Source organism: Ammodytes marinus (assembly GCF_949987685.1).
Source record: "Ammodytes marinus genome assembly, chromosome: 2".
In the NCBI taxonomy this organism is placed as follows: domain Eukaryota; kingdom Metazoa; phylum Chordata; class Actinopteri; order Uranoscopiformes; family Ammodytidae; genus Ammodytes; species Ammodytes marinus.
In genome coordinates, this window is record NC_137231.1 from 22576417 (window position 1) to 22592784 (window position 16368).

Sequence of the window (16368 nt, forward strand, 5' to 3'; positions counted from 1 at the left end):
TCAGGTGGCGTCGTCTTCGTCGTCGTCGAGGTGATAGTTGAGGGTGATGACGGCGCTGATGAATTCTCCCAGCTCCACAAAGTCGGCAGTGATAATGTTGATGCCGCTTTCCCCGGGTCTCTGTGATCTGATCCACTGCATCATCGTCGGTAAGGCCCTAGGAGGTGGCACCGACACACACACACGCACGCACAGGCACAGACAGACAGACACAGACACAGACACACGCACGCACAGACAGACAGACACAGACACGCACACACAGGCACACACAAACAGACAGTCAGACACACGTTAGGGGGGTAAGATCAGAAGGAGGTGTGTGTCGGGGGAGGGTAGGGGTATTAAGTCAGAAAAGATATAGAGAGTAATAGCAGAAGAGCCTCATGGTTGGCTGGCTTTGCCATGCTGTGATAAAAGAACTCCGTGACGCAGCATTAGATGCCTGCAAGCGAGACACTAGCTGTGAGGATGACACTGTGAACACTCGCTGGACACGTTGATGTAGCCGTGAACCAGGGGAGAAGAGTGTTACTAAGGCTGATTCCTTGCACAGCTTTCTGCAAGGGCAAAACGGTACGGGATTTGTGTTCCCTTCGCACTTGCGTTCTGTCTACTCAATACGCTAGCAGTTTGTGTGGCAAAAACCAGAGGATGGAATGATTGAAAGGATGACTACATCAAAGTCACCAGACGCCTGGTGAGAATGTCTGATAGTGGAATACAATTGATGTGTTTTTTTTGCTGCTCGGGAAAAACAAACTGGTGACATTACTGGAAGATTGTGTTAAATACAAAGCAGAGGATACAAGGGGGAAAAAAGATTCCACAACCAGAAGGGGGTTTGTATAGGGGTTGGGGGTGTATATGTGTCAACATCAGTGTGCATGTTGCATCTTTGTCCAGTATTACTGTGACGCTGTATAAAAAAACAAAAACATTATGCCAATTCTTTGGGTCACTCTCTCACAAACATGAACAGGGGTTCACACCTTTCTGTGATGGTCTCTCTCAGTCCGCTCCCCACGCCCTTCATCACAGTGCTGGCCTTTGGAGTAAGAACCACCTGGGAGACGAAGAAGGTCCCCTTCCTCCTGCAAGAGACACCATCAAGCATTTGCAATACATGTTTTAATGTACCGTATTTTTCCTAAGTTACTTTTTGTATTTCATCTGTTTATGTGAAGCACCTCATGAAATCCGCTGAATAGACTCATAAAGATACAGACACTACTACAACTTAAAAGGCAAATTTCTGTCTGGCTGTATTTTCAAATAGTGTCAGCACTGTCTCTTAAATGTAGCCTATGTAAAACAAGATAATGAGTTGTACCTCATGTTTTTACAAGTTAGCCATGTGTGTGAGTTTCACATTAATTAGTTAGTAATTGAACTCTGAGTAAAGAATGAGCATTATGGGGCGCCCTTAGCTCAGTTGGTAGGGCGTCCCCCCATGGGCCTCGGCCAGCAGCAGACCCGGGTTCGATTCCAGCCCGCGGTCGTTCTCTGCATGTCACTCCCCTCTCTGCCTCATTTCAACTCTGTCTCTACACTATCAATAAAGCATAAAAATGCAAAAAAAAATATCTTGGAAAAAAAAAAAAAAAAAAGAGCATTATGATAATAAATCAAAACCATGCTGATATGGCCCATCGTGGGTTTAAAATTTGGACACATGTTATCCTATGAAAAATGTAACGTGGGTAATAATGATACAGCAACAACTAAGTGAGGCAACCTCCGTAGATGAAGTGTGCACCGATAAACCAGTAAAGGCTGACCTGCGATCCGTGACTGACGCCTGGAGAAACTGAACCAGCTTCTCTGGGTCGGTGGTGTTGGCCCAGGGGGAAGGCATCATCTGGCCTGGCCACAGGAAGGGCACGTCCAGGGCCATGGGGTGGTGGTAGAAGACCAACACCTGGTACTCCTTCTCCCACAGATACTGCAGAGACACCTGGGGACGGAGGCAGACGTATGTTCAGGGCGGAGGAAAGTTATAATGGGGAGAAAAAGATGGGAGATGACAATAGGGAAAAAAGAAAGGGTGATGAGGGTGTTGAAAAGTAAATATAAAAAAGCCCATTCCATGCTGAGTGACAGTAAAACAGTTTGAACAAGGCTGAGATGAATCTTAGTAGTATGCCTGGTGTAATGTATCACTGTGAATTTTGAGCATCATTTAAGTTTGTACTTTTTTAAAACAAAATGAAAGGCTACTGACGGGGTAAAACATGTTCTTGGAAGCATGTCTCAGAATTACAAACAAAGGGCTGCCAAAAATGTTACATTCCCATTATATAATATATAGAACCCTTTTGTGCAGTTCTGTAGATAGTTTCTGTTTTTATTTATTCACAAAAAGAGTAACCAGCTTTATTTCTCCATAGCTAATTATACTATAGTGCATAGCATGGACATCAGACACCTATGTTTCTGTAGTTCTGGTGAAATGCTCTGTTGGAAGATTATAGCAAAATTAGCAACAACAACAATACAAATCGGAATTAAAGTAAGCAGCCAGGTAATAAGCTAGATGCTTTACAGGGAGGGGGTTCAAGTTTAAAAATACGCTTCTTCATCACAACTCCAAGACCCATTTGCCTCAAGTCTTTCTTTTCTGTCTTTTATTATTGATGATTCATTTTGAAAAACATTTTTTTTTCAGCTTCACATTTTTACCTAAAATAAGCGGGAGGAAAAACTGCAGTACGAACAATTTGTGTATAATAAATAACTGATGTACAAGGGTGACAAGGGAATAGTAGAGTAGGCATAATCAAACGTGGGGGTGGGGTTCAATAGGAGAGAGGAGTGCAGGAAAGAACATAGTTACAGTCATTTGTCTACTCTGAAATTGAACCCCCCCTAGACGTCCCCCACGGCACTGAAAAGAGGTTAATTATTTTACCACAATCCACTAGTCGCTATTGGCTTTTTCCTGTATACACTCAATCTTTGCTCGGCAGCAGCAGCAGCAGCCAGCACCTGCCAGGAAACTATGATCTCAGAGCGGTGACGCTAGCGTGGGAGTTGGTGAAGGGTTGAGGAATTGGAAGGCTTATCAGTATTCACCCTTCCAGGTTCTTCATTTGGAAGAAAAAAATAGAGGGAAGGGAAGAAAAAAATAGAGGAGGAAGATTATTTTTTTTTTTTTATTATTATTATTATGCACTTCGAGAATAAAGTCGAAATATCGAGAATAAAGATGACATTTCGAAAAAAAACAATATTGTAAAAAAAAGAAAGAAAAAAAATCCTCTTTTTTCATTTTCTTCTTAATATTGTATTTCGTCTTTATTCTCGAAGTTTCGACTTGATTCTCAAAATGCACAATAATAATAAGAAAATAAATGAAAAGAAAAAAATCTTCCTCCTTATTTTTCCTCCTTCCCTGTGGCCCTATTTCTTGTCCGTAGATGAGAGTTGTTAAGCTGGTAGAAGCACCTAAAAAAAATGTTTTGTGGCCAGCTTCTAGGTAAACTAAGTAGGCTATAGTTTGAATTGGAAAGTACCTCCTGAGCGAAGATGACTGGGCAGAGTTTGTCTCCGAACACCTCTTGTAACATGGCCACCAGTTTTTCATGGTGCAGGTTCTGCACGCCGTAGAAGTGGTTGAAGTCCAGGAACACAACTTCTCTGGCATGTGCCGACAGGAAACTACTGATCTGCTCTAGACCTTCTCTGACCTAGAAAAGAACACAAATACAAAAAGAACACTATTAGTAACTTATTTGATGGCATAATCAAAGTTAGAGTGGTTGTCCACTGATCACATAGTTGGCTGTTTGATTCCCTGCCCACATTTCAAAGTGTCTTTGGTTCACCCCAAATTGCTCCTGAAGGTTGGGCAAGCATCCTGTGACACTAGTGTGAGTGTATATGTGAATGAATGAATGACAAAGCACTTGATCTGAAATTTGTCTTGCTGGGTTGCATGAAAAATTTCAGACTTGCTCTAACAATCAAGTATTATCGTTAGGTATGGTAGGCTATTTATCATTTTTTGCCTGAGACTGAGGCATACTCCATTTACTATTTCCCATCCATTTAAAAGTGTGAAATATTAGCACACACCACCAACAGCTGTGATGTACTCAAAATATCTGAAGGACCTTGTCTTATTAAGCTCTCACTCTGCCACATACACAGACATTTAAAAACATCACTTAGCAACCACAAGCATGGACAAAATATTCATCACATCAGAAAAAAATAATAAAAAACTCAATGCTGACCGTGGCACTGAAGAGCCCGTGGGCGAAGTACAGCTCGTTGTCAGGGTCACGGGGTTTGGTGGAGATGCGCAGGTCAAAGAAGCGGACACCAGCGTCCAGTTGGCTGTTGAAGTTCATAGTCTGTGTAGCCAGCCACTTCCTCATTAGCTTCTTAGCCACAGTGCCAAACACAGAAACAAAGTTCTGCACAGTCTCCGGCTGCTCGGGGCCCACCGGAGACGACTCGTCGATGTAGAAACTGAAGGAATCATGAGAACCTGAAGGGAACATGAAGAGTGCATGCAGGTTATGACAGCTGCCTGTTTGATTGTTGTGGTGGGACACAAGAGTGGGGTCACTGCAGGAACACACAGCCCGGGCCGGCACCATGGCAACACTATGTGTGTGTGTGTGTGTGTGTGTGTGTGTGTGTGTGTGTGTGTGTGTGTGTGTGTGTGCTTGAAAAAGAAGCTTGAAAAAGAAGAAAAAGTCTGGGGTCATATACACTGATGTTTTTCATCCATTATTTTTCCTGGCAGAAAACAAGAACAATGCTGTGCTGCTTTTTATTTTGTATTTTTCTTCCAACGCTTTCATTTAGCTTTTCTATATATTTTTTTAATAGATACTCCTTAAATGTATTTTTCAGTTGATTTTGTTTCTTCGTATCTACAGTAGCCTATATGTGGTCCATCTTACAGTATGTCATACTCTACCAACATCTCTATTTGAGCTTAAACACAATGTCCTACTTGCTTGTTAAAAAAGCTTTCAACCGCATCCTTTAGTCCTCCTCAGCAGGATAGAGTTGCTCAATTGTAATTGAAATAGTTCTGTGGTAATCACCTGGCACAACCGAGTATCTCCACAGTTGAACATTGTGCTGAGAATATTTTGTCAAGATTTTTTCAAGGTTTTTCCTTTTAAACTGTATGGGAAGTCACCTCATGGAACGTGTGAAAATACTTCTTCATCTGCAATATGTGTCTTAAAAAAACATATCTTATGGTATCTCAGCAGTTACTTTTGAAGAATATATAGATACAACAGGAGTAAGTCCAAGGGTGTGGCTAACTTCATTCACAATTCACTTCGTTTTGTTTGTTCCACCATAACCACAAGTAATAAATCCTTTGTGGGACCACATCTATGCTTTCAGTCAACAAACATTATAAGCCCAATATTGAGAACATGTTTTTAGTCATAGCCTACTTCATGATACTATATACCCTTTTTGGTGTTGCTGTTTTTTGGGTTAAACCTGATACTGGTCTCAAACTTCTCCGCCTCTGTGAAGATATGCTAAATTAGTCTAGTCCACAATGACTAAATATGAAATTTAATGAGGCACCGGAGAAATTCTTAACCCTTTCTGAAAGGCTAATTTGATTTTTCAGTTATTTCACACAAGCAAATGTATACTGATTTGTAGATGATAGTATCCTTCATTCTGTTTCATTTAATTGTATTATCCAATTCTAATACCATACTCCTCCTGTTTCAGAACATGAACACCGCCCTGTCATTCAATTCCTTGTGGTAACTTTCACGGTGACTTGTTGTTCATTTTTTATTTCAGATTCTAGAAATCTAAATCTCTTAATCAATTTTAATCGGAAACTTCTGAAGAAAAGACATAGGTCAGACAATATCTTGTAAAGCTTTTGACATAAAAAATATAACGACAAAGAAAGAAAAGAAAAAGTACTGGCTTTGACTCAATGTATTTGTCTGTTAAATTAAATATTTCATCCTCTCCCAAATATGTGAAGGACACTTAACTTTACAGTAGAATTGGATAGACTTCTATTAGACAGGGTCATTGCACAACACTCTCAAAACCTCACCAGATCAAACAGAAACTTGGGAGTAAACCTATTCGACTTGTTATTCCAGGACATATACAAAAATTAACAGTTCTACTACCATGCCAGCAGTGGCAGTAAAAATACCATTGGACCATTCGTGAAAGTCTGTCAGTATGTCTAAATGCATAGGTGACATTTCATTGCAACCAGTCAATGGGGAATTCATTTAGTCAGTGTCCTTTCATGCAGAGTAGAGCGAAAAAAGAGTCTGAGGGTGTGTGTGTGTGTGTGTGCACATGTGATGCAAATTAGGCTGCCGGTAATTCTAGTATCCTCCTCCTACTCTCATCATTGCAATCAATTTCTCATCCTCTTCTTGCCTCTTCTTCACGTTCCCTCACTCCCTCTATTCCCGCAAACACACACACACACACACAAAGCCTGAAATGACCTTCAGCTAATACTTCAGTGCCAGGTATTCGCAGTTGGCCCAGCGAATGACCATAACCAGAGCAGACAGCTGAATCCTGGGGCAGGGCAGCAAACAGCCTCACTACAGGCTGTAGTACGTAACACCAGGGTCGCAGCTTAACAGAGTATGACCTTAAGCAACAACTGGCTCATCTGTTGACTGCTGCAGAGAGAGAGAGAGAGAGAGAGATTCCTCTTTGGCTCTGAAGGCTGTTCAACAGAACCCTTTTAATCGTCACACACTTATTGATAAGCTGCTAATCTACCAATTATTTTGTACATTAATCAATTAAGCACTCCTTGCTCTATAAAATACCCAGACGCGAGTTTGTGAAGCTTAGGTTAATCTATTGCCTGTTGAGTCCAAACAACAGACCCTAAGCAAATAGCTTCAATTTAATTTCACGACAAGTGTTTGGCATCTTTATCTTACAGATTAATTGTATGTTGATTAAGTTATGTTTCAGCTCTTGGCAGACATACACCTGTCATAGCTAAGGACCTAGCCGCAAAATAATGAGATATTGTTATGACATATTACGAAAAGATGTACCTCTCATATATTGTTTTTTATTAACCATCATTACACATTATTTGCTTTCTCTTAACAGACTTCCCTGAAAGCTAACAACACCCTATGCAAATTAATAAAGCTTGTTTGTACATATCTGACTAGCACTGGCTTAAATATGTATGGCAAAAAGCCAGCGCTTAATGTGATATTGCAGAAAAACAATCTCTCAGAGGAAGCTGTGCTTTTGAGATGAACTGGGCGCGCACATTTTGAAAAAATAGTCTCAAAATCTTACTTCGGAATGAGTTATTCTCTTTTTATTCTGCTCCACAAAAAGTAGGCTACATTAAAGGTGCTGTAAGCGGAATGGTTCTTTTAGCTAACTTCCTGTCAGTTACTGCAGTTAGCAGTCCCCTTGCTCGTCCCTACGTCACCACATTAATGCACTGCGGTCTTCAAGCTGCGAGTTATCGAGCATCATCTCAGATCCATAAGTGTGATAAAACATGATAAAAACCATCAAAACAGAAATTGGGAAGGATTTTTACCTGCTCCGCCATTGTAGACGCATACACATTCACCCATCTGTTGCTCTGGCGTGCACCGGCAGTGAGACCATGGAGTGTATATACTGTAGTATGTATCAGTGTGACGGATTTCAGTTTGTAGCGTTCTCTCTTCTGATCGGATAAAAATTTCGGGATACTCCAATAAGTTTATTTGCCGATTACATGCAAAGCAGCTGACTGAGAGATCGGCTTTATGAAACGCGTATTTATGTAAGTGATCTCTGTATGAATAGAGAGCGATTTAACACTTATATTAACATAAATAAACCGCTTACTTCACCTTTAATTAGAAATAGTGTTTGTGCTACGGGGGTGAAGAAGATTTGAAGAAAGTGGAAACATAAAAAGGCGGAATCAATGACCACACAACAATGTATTTAATAATGATGATGATGATGATGATGATAATGAGAAGGCTGATGTGAATGATGGTGGTGTTGGGTCTGTTACCTTAGAGAACTGGCCTGTGTTAACAGAGTCATTTTGCAGACCATTCAGAAAGAACCACTTATTTCATGGGGAATCAACCATACAGCTCACATGGGAGGTGTAAAAGATAAAAGGGGTAAAAGAAAAATCCAGACTGCCAACTGTCCTCCAGCTGGACGCTCAACTAACTGCCAAAGGCGAGGCAAAAGCAGCCCGCGGAGAATCCGTACCAAAATGGGATTTACTCAAACAACGTATACAATTGAAAAGTTTGCAAATATGATTAAATGTTTATAATGCATTAGTTTACCACTTGTCCTCCATATTCTGATGTGAAGACTAACATTTTTTTTGACACTTCATGTCAGTTATAAAATCCAAATAACAATAGAAGCAGATTAATGTCAGACTATGATTTGTATTCTAGGGAGTCTAAGTCAGGAGCATCATATAGTCAGAATGAGCACCTGGTCAAACACAATGACTTTTGTCAAACTAAAGTTGAGCCGTACATACTAATGTCATGGGGGGCATATCAAGAAAATAGCAGTGCCATCCCCACCTCTTTACCACCATTGCCTCTCGTTGTCTCCCTCTTAACCAAAATAGTAATCTCCTTTGTTTTTTAAAAATTTGCATCCTCTTATTTTCGAAAGCATAGGCTACTTTCCACACCTTTCAAACATCCTCCTGCACTACCAGTGTTTACCCTAGCATCTGATACTATTTATCCTTCTGGTTCGGGGGCTTAAGTGGCAGCAAAATGGTCTAGTCAAGGGACTGATGGACCGATTTAAAGCTAAAAGTCCTCCGCCAGCCTTTTCCCCCACCTCGAGGGAGCCAGCAAGACTACACGCCTCTTCTGCAATGGATGTGTTGTTATTGCCTGTGAGGCTATCTTAGCTTAATACAACTGCCTTCTCACCCTGGCCTGAGGTATGCTATTAATTTCTTACCTCTGGTAAAGCCTTAACCTGATACAGTCAGCCAATGGAGTAAGTAAAGTAAGTTAAGTATAGATCCCTTGAGCCCTCTCATTCAAATCAGAGACCATGATTCTATGAGGGCATTTTATCTCTGATGTTAAGTCATTTATTCTATCCAGCAGTTTCCGTGCACTGAATTAAATCAAACTAAATCTAATTTTCACTGATAGAAAATGAACACATCACTGCTCAGGATGACAAAATGTATTGGCATCTTTGGACTTTGAGAATCACACAATTGTAAATCAGTGTTGGACCTTTATGCTGCCATTGAATAAATACATCACGATTGTCTATCGAAGTCCCTCTCTTAACCATGTTGTTTGCATTTAGGATCAGGCACTGCACTGCTTTGCCTCTTATCTTCAGGTTTGATCACTTAATGATACATTTGAACTTTCCCCTCGCATCTTTCTCTCCATAGTGTACCAAAAGGTTCCATTATGAAGCCAGGTAGCAACACGTGAGGGGATGTTAACTAATTTTGACAGAAACTGATTTTGTCAACAAGCATTCTCCAGATATGCTGACTCTACTCTTAAATTCCAACTCCTAAGTGGTAGGGTTTTTTTTCTGCCTAAACAATCAAAAGCAGTTAATCTCATTTAAGCACCTGAATGCATGCCTTTATCTCTTTGCCTATTGATTACTGTAACTCCCTGTCTGTGGGAGTCATACAGTCTGCCCTGTCTTGCATGCAGCTTGTGAAATAGCAAAGCTTCTTAACCCTAAAACAGGCAACGTGCACTGGGAGATACATACTCTTTAACATCCTGTAGGGGGCTTGCTGGAAGGTTTTCACTAATCTAGTTAGCATTTATCAAAAGACTTGTCTGTTATTAACATCTAGGTGACATGATTTGGTTCAAGTTATCTGTCATTGTTTAGTCAGCCTGATCAGAAATCAACACTGGCGGCAGTGGCGAAGCGCCAGCTTCCCAGGGTGTAAGTAATCATATATTAGTCATACTTATTTTCATTAAAATAACAATCTAAATTCATAGATTGAATTAGGACATTTGTCTTAACATGCTGATGAAAAAAAAAAATCCATCTGTGTTTGTGGGATTTTTAGCAGAATTTGAAATGTATGTATCCCCAGAGATACGTTGCCTGATTAGGGGGTAGACATTTGGTCAATGTTTATTATTCAGAATTTTATTTAAAACTTGAAGGAATGTTAATAATGACTGCAGAACCATATATTATCATGAACAGTTGTGCCCATTACAACATTATTACTGTATTTTACTTTAAAAATGATCTTTCTATATTTATGTATACTTAGGGCAGCGCTGCCTGGAAGGCCCTATCCCTATCCCTAACCCTAACCGTTGGGGGCGGGGAGTGCCTTCCAGGCACAACACACCAACAAACTTCACTGCCCAGGGATGGCCAAAGCCACTGGCAGGGAAAGTAAGCTGCTGTTTATTAAATTTATAATTTCCAGCTGGTGGCTGCTGGTCGTTCTAGGCGCACAGTGTAGCATCATGCCTGCATCGGCTTTAGAGGAGCATCTGATGCACCTGTAGCAGCTGTTTGAAAGGTTCAGGGTGCACAGACTAACAGTCAATCCTGCTTAGCTACAGTTTGGACTGTCATTCATTGATTTCCTTGGACACCACAAAGGGAGCCATTAAACTGGTAAAGTAGGACACCGTGCCAGGTTCATGCACACCACACCATAAAGTCCCTACATTCCTGTTGGACGGCCTCCATTTCACTGCCTTCGTGGACCACAAGCCACTGACTTCCGCCATGGCCTAGACTTCTGAGCTGTGGTCCGCTTGCCAGCAACATCAGTTTTCCGCCGTCGCCTTGAGTTCACAACTGATATTCAGCATGGCTGGTATGGACAACTTCGGGGTCTGTGCACTTGGGACTCGACTGCGCTGTCATGTCTGCAGACCAAGCCGCTGGCTCAGATGTCCATACACCTTGTCCTCCAACTTCAGGCCCGTGGCTGATGTGCTGTGTTTGATGACGGCAAGGCTCCTCTGCGATGTCTCTATTGACCAGCCCCGCCCGATGGTGCACGTTGGTTGGGGGCGCCAATTTATATACCTTATCAATGGTTTATGCAATATGGGTGTTAAGGCGTCTACAAAGCTGGTGGGTGTTACATTTGTCTGGCCCCGGCTCAGGAGGAATGTAAAGACCTGGGCTAGCTTCAGTTTGGCCTGTCAGCGTGTTCAAGGTACACATAATACCAAAGCCCCCTTGGTGCCGATTCTGGTCCCCGAGAGGCATTTCCACAAGGTCAAAAAGGACCTGGTGGGCCCCCTGCCTTCCTCCCGTAGGTTCACTGACCTCCTCACCATGGTGGACAGCACCACCAGGTAGCCGGAAGCCATTCCTCTGTATTCGCTGAGGAGGACTGGGCGTTCCTCGGGTCGTGGCTGGCCCGTTTTGGTATGCAGGCTGACCTCACCTTGTACAGGGGCCCACAGTTCACATCCGAGCTGCATGGCTAAGGAGTCGCAACTAGGTTGACTGCCTCCCGTGGCTACTGTTTGGCCTGCTCTCTGCCCCTAAGGAGGACCTGCAGTTTTCATCTGCTGGTGGTCCCAGGAAAGTTCCTTCAGGACGCTGCGGTTCTGTGGACGGGCACGTCACATCTGACTTTTGCTCTGGGCAACTCCAGCCCCTTCACTCTGGTCCCTCTGAAGATTCCCCTACGATGGGCCCTTCTGTGTCCTGGAGGCGGGGCCCAAGAACTTTGTGGTGGACATGGGGGAAAAGCTTGAGCGGATCACTATGGACCGTCTCAAGCCTGCCCATCTGGATGTGGCTGATCCAGTTTGATGAAACTAGATTGGTAAAACTGAATAAAATGTACTTTAAAAGTAGTATTTGTAATTTAAATGGACAAGATAAACAACAATTTATAATTTCTGTTCATCAAATTACAAATTTATATTTTTACCATTTTGGCTTTTTTTACACCTTAATAGGGCAACGTATCCTGGGAGATACAATTCGTAAAACCCAAAATATACAAAGTATAAAATTTTTTGATGTGGAAATATTTTTCTTTGGTCGTGAAGAGATGAGTGAAAATATTTTTAGAAACTCATTTTCCACTGTTGCCTGTAATATACCACCTGCAGTGGCTTCGCTTCATTGGCTTTCAATAAATTGATTAAAAAAAGACAGAAGATACTTTTTAAGGGACTGCATGAATAGGCAGCAGGGTATATGCCCACTGCCAGTCCCTTATATCTTCTGACTTTTGACCAATATTCCCAACCAATTTTAAAGTTGAACTGAAGGGTGACGGTGCATTTCCCATTGTTGACTGAGAAACAGTTGACCCTTCACAATCAATTATTTCCACATTATTGAGAGTAAACACATCTTAACACTCTGGTTTCTTTGACATTCATGTATTTCTTTTTTTAATTGTCTTTATATTTAATCTTGCTGTAAAGCACTTTGGTTAGCATTAAATGTCTTCTCCTGACAACTGCAGGCCCTGTACTGGAAACTCATTGTCAATGTTGATCTGTCGATAAAGTAACTTTTATATTAACGGTATTGTATTGAGGTACTGTAGGTAACTTTGTTGAAGTTAGATTAGTTGGCACTTCACAATAAGTATCACCAACTCAAGTTATGCATTGAGGCAATTTCCTTCGGTCAATTAACCCCTATACCTTTGGTAGTGAAAATGTATCTGTTTATTGCCTACCTTGGTTACACAAACAATAAAACATCAACTAATCTGACTATGGCAGTTGGTATCTATCAAACCCCCATTTAACTTTAAGAAATTATAATGTGTAATGTGTACTATAAACAAGATTAAACATCCTCTCCTTGGCTGCATTGGCTCATACCCATTACTTGAAACATGACAAATAGAACATCATAAAAATCAGTCACTAACTGAGAGTTCCCTCTGTCAACACACGACCTTAAAACAAATCCAACCCAATCATACAGACAATTCTGTATAATAATAAGAACAGCTGTGCAATTCTGGCAATGAAGACACAGTGGGGACTGTTCAGCTTTTTGTAAACAGCAGAGCACCATGCCATCACATCACCCCCACATGGTAGAGTAGACTACTCCAAATTGCCAAACACTTTGGACTGGATGATGAGGCTGTTGGCTGCTAGTGAACTCTCTTTTTTCGGGGAAAATAAATAGCATCACTGAATTACAGGCAAGTGTGGGCGGATGCTGAGTCTTTCACAGCAGGGATCTAACGTGAAGTATAAAATATCCTTTCAACTCAGGAGAAGAGTGAAACTTCACTTCACTCTGGAGGAAATTTCATTTGTTTCTTATCTATCTGGGTTTTATTCCTATTTGAACAAAGGCTTGTAATGCTCTGTTCCTACATGAGGCAAAATGATATAAGACAAGAGACACACTTTTGAAAGATATCAGACATACACCCCAAACCAAATGGTCACAAAATATATGGAATTAACTGGCTGCTTATAAGCCATTTCATCAGTAAGGTCAGTGGTGGGCTTTACAACCAGCATTTCCAATTTGAATGGAGTTAAAGAGGCGCTGCACACTGAGGGGCACTTTACACGGTGGAAACGTGACAGTTTTCCCGTTTTTGGTTTAAAAAAAAAAAAAACCCCCGTTCAGACACAATTTATCTGACATCTTCACTCGTACACATGTTTTCAGAGGATACGGGACGAAATCGCTGTATAGGCCTACGCATGCCATGCCAATAGTCAGCGGTGACACAGCCTAGTAGATAGCTCTTCCGGTACAATTTGATACATACAACCTTACTGTAACCGAAAATGAATGCCACTAACGTTCATAAAGCGGTTGGTGTAAGCTTGGGGTTACTAGTATTGCAAATGACAAGCTTTCTGTCCTCTTATTTCACCGCATTGAACTCGTGAAAACAGAAGACATGCTGATAGTGAAGGGGCTTTGTGAGCGGCTACTTTCCTGTTAGGCGTACTTCAAAATAAAAGTCGACTCACGTTTGTCCAGTGAAATGCTATTAATGTTTAGCCAGTGAAATGCTTTTACTGTGAAGCGGTTTAGCCTTAATGCTCCTTTTGTTGAACAGTAACTTAACCGCTGCGCGCTGAACTATGGATAGTGTTTTTTAATGTAGAGAGCCGTGTCCCTGGCATATAGAGCTGTTAAGCGGAAGTGGCTTACTTCCGGGACATGGGACCTCTCGGCTCGAAAAATTACAATGGTAGTCAATGGAAAGAAATGTATTATTTTCTGGTCCCAGTCATGAAATGCCTTCGATTACACATATGTTTTGTATGGATTTAGATGGTATTTTTTCGTGCAAAGAATGGAACAATTTAGCGAGTAGAAGTTGGATACGGTCAGGTTTTGTGCAGAGCGCTTTTGTGGACTACAGCTCTTCGCTGCTCTTGACACTTATGATAGGCTATACGTCACCACCACTCGCACCCGCTTAGCTCAGAAACATGGCTGTGTCTTTAATGCACTTTACCACCTTCTTTCAATGACAAGACAAAAGTCTTCAGCGTGGCGAAAACCACTACACAAGTGGACATGTGGAGAGTTTCAATTTCTCGAGTGGGGAGATTGTTGGCGTTGTCCATGCCAGCCATTAGCATTAGCATTAGGACTGTCAGTCGAGAAGTGGAGGGAATGTGTTGAGGTGACGTCACAGAGGCGACAAGACTTGTAGCCTAGTTGTTCTCGTAACATTTTTTCAAAAGCCGTTAGACGAATACTCATACAACATACCGTCAAACTCTTCAGATGAAAAATTATCATTTAGACCCATACAAAACATATATGTAATCCAAGGCATTTAATGACTGGGACCAGAAAATAGTAGATTACTTTCCATAGACTCCCATTCATTTTTTTTCAGCCGAGAGGTCCCATGCCCCGTAATTCCGCCACTTCCGCTTAACAGCTCTATAGAAGCTACACACGTTTATTTGGCTAGAAAAACCGGCAGAGCACACATTTTCCCCCAGACAAAGTGGCCGGTGGTCTCAATAACTTACTAATCGCTTAGACTAAATTGGCGAGTGTTAGGCTATATATTTGAGCCCTGCACGACACTCTCCGCTGATCACAGTGATGGTGCCGAAGAGACACCGTGCATGCTATGTTGTCTTCTAACTTTATAACTCGTGTGGGTATTTTGACAGCAAATGTTATTTGCTATTTGCTCCACTTAACGTATACATATAACGTATACGTTAAGTGGAGCCGTGACGTCAGCGTTACCAGGGGAAATGGTTTCGGTGTTTACAAGAAACCAAAACCGTTGTGTTTTCCAAAAAATCCTCCCTGGGAGGTGATCTCAAAAACCTGCGGTTTCATGCCTGCGTTTGCTGTTTTCATGTAAATGATATAGTGCAACCGCGAGAATATTTTCGCGTAGGCCTATGCACCGTTTCGTGTTGTCGTGTAAAGTGCCCCTAAGTGCACACACAGCCTGAACCAATCCCACTCCCTTTCCCCATATGGTCAGTGGCCACCACCCCAGTATAATCGCCAGAAGTCCTAATAAAAAACAGAGCAGCATGGTGTACCCGTCAATCTTGAATCGTTGGAGAAGCCCTGAAAGTCTTATTAATTATTTATTTTGTATTATTAATTTACCTCTAGCAATCTGATCATTTGCAATATTAGATGATGGAGAAGCCACGCATCGTATGTGCATCATTTATGACCTTCAGACAGCGGAGCACAACACAAGGAGGATGAACTGTTCGAATCCTACATCTCACTTCTCACGTTGCGCAACAGGTCGCAGGCTACCCTTTTGTTCTAACGAGGTACAAATAAACTGAAGACAGATTTTACGTTGTAGGAGTTGCACTAAGTATAATTTCAAAGTTTGCAAAGCGGTAAAAATAGATTGTAATGTGAAACAATATATTCATTTCTCATCTAGGCTACTAGGTTACATGCAATGCGCACGGATTAAAATACATGGTAATACTCCACACCATAGATGGTATAAATCTCCACACCCAATTGCACTGGAGTAACGTAAAGATACACCTACCAGGAATAGCCAGGTTAGTGAGCGGAATAGTGTGCATGCTCGGCGGTAAACTCGCCATCCAGTCTGCAAACCGCACGTCGTTTCTCCCGTGAGACGAAGCCATGCTGCCACCGTGCACAACGCTCTGTTCTCCCGGTGCATGCGCCAACCTGGAGTGCACGCTCTCTGTTTCTTTCTCTTTACACACACAGGCGCGCTCTCTCCCATGCCTCTCTCTCTCACACACACCCACCCATCAGCGCGACCGAAAGCCAGTTCTGTCCCCTCACAGCTGCTTTTTCTTGGGTGACACATGAAAATGCATTTTACTGGACCCTTCCAAATACCCATGGAACAAATTGGTGGTTAGCTTTCCAATAATAGGCAGCTGTAAT

General features: G+C 41.8%; 1 protein-coding gene across 1 annotated transcript; it reads right to left on the bottom strand.

The window, feature by feature from the left end:
* Positions 1-16097, bottom strand: plcxd3 (phosphatidylinositol-specific phospholipase C, X domain containing 3; the record flags this gene model as incomplete). Its single annotated transcript, XM_080052095.1, has 6 exons — positions 1-157; positions 993-1094; positions 1782-1957; positions 3516-3689; positions 4239-4495; positions 15995-16097. The coding sequence occupies 6 exons, from the start codon at positions 16095-16097 to the stop codon at positions 1-3; spliced, it is 969 nt and encodes a 322-aa protein (XP_079908221.1).
* Between the last annotated feature and the right edge of the window lie 271 nt (positions 16098-16368).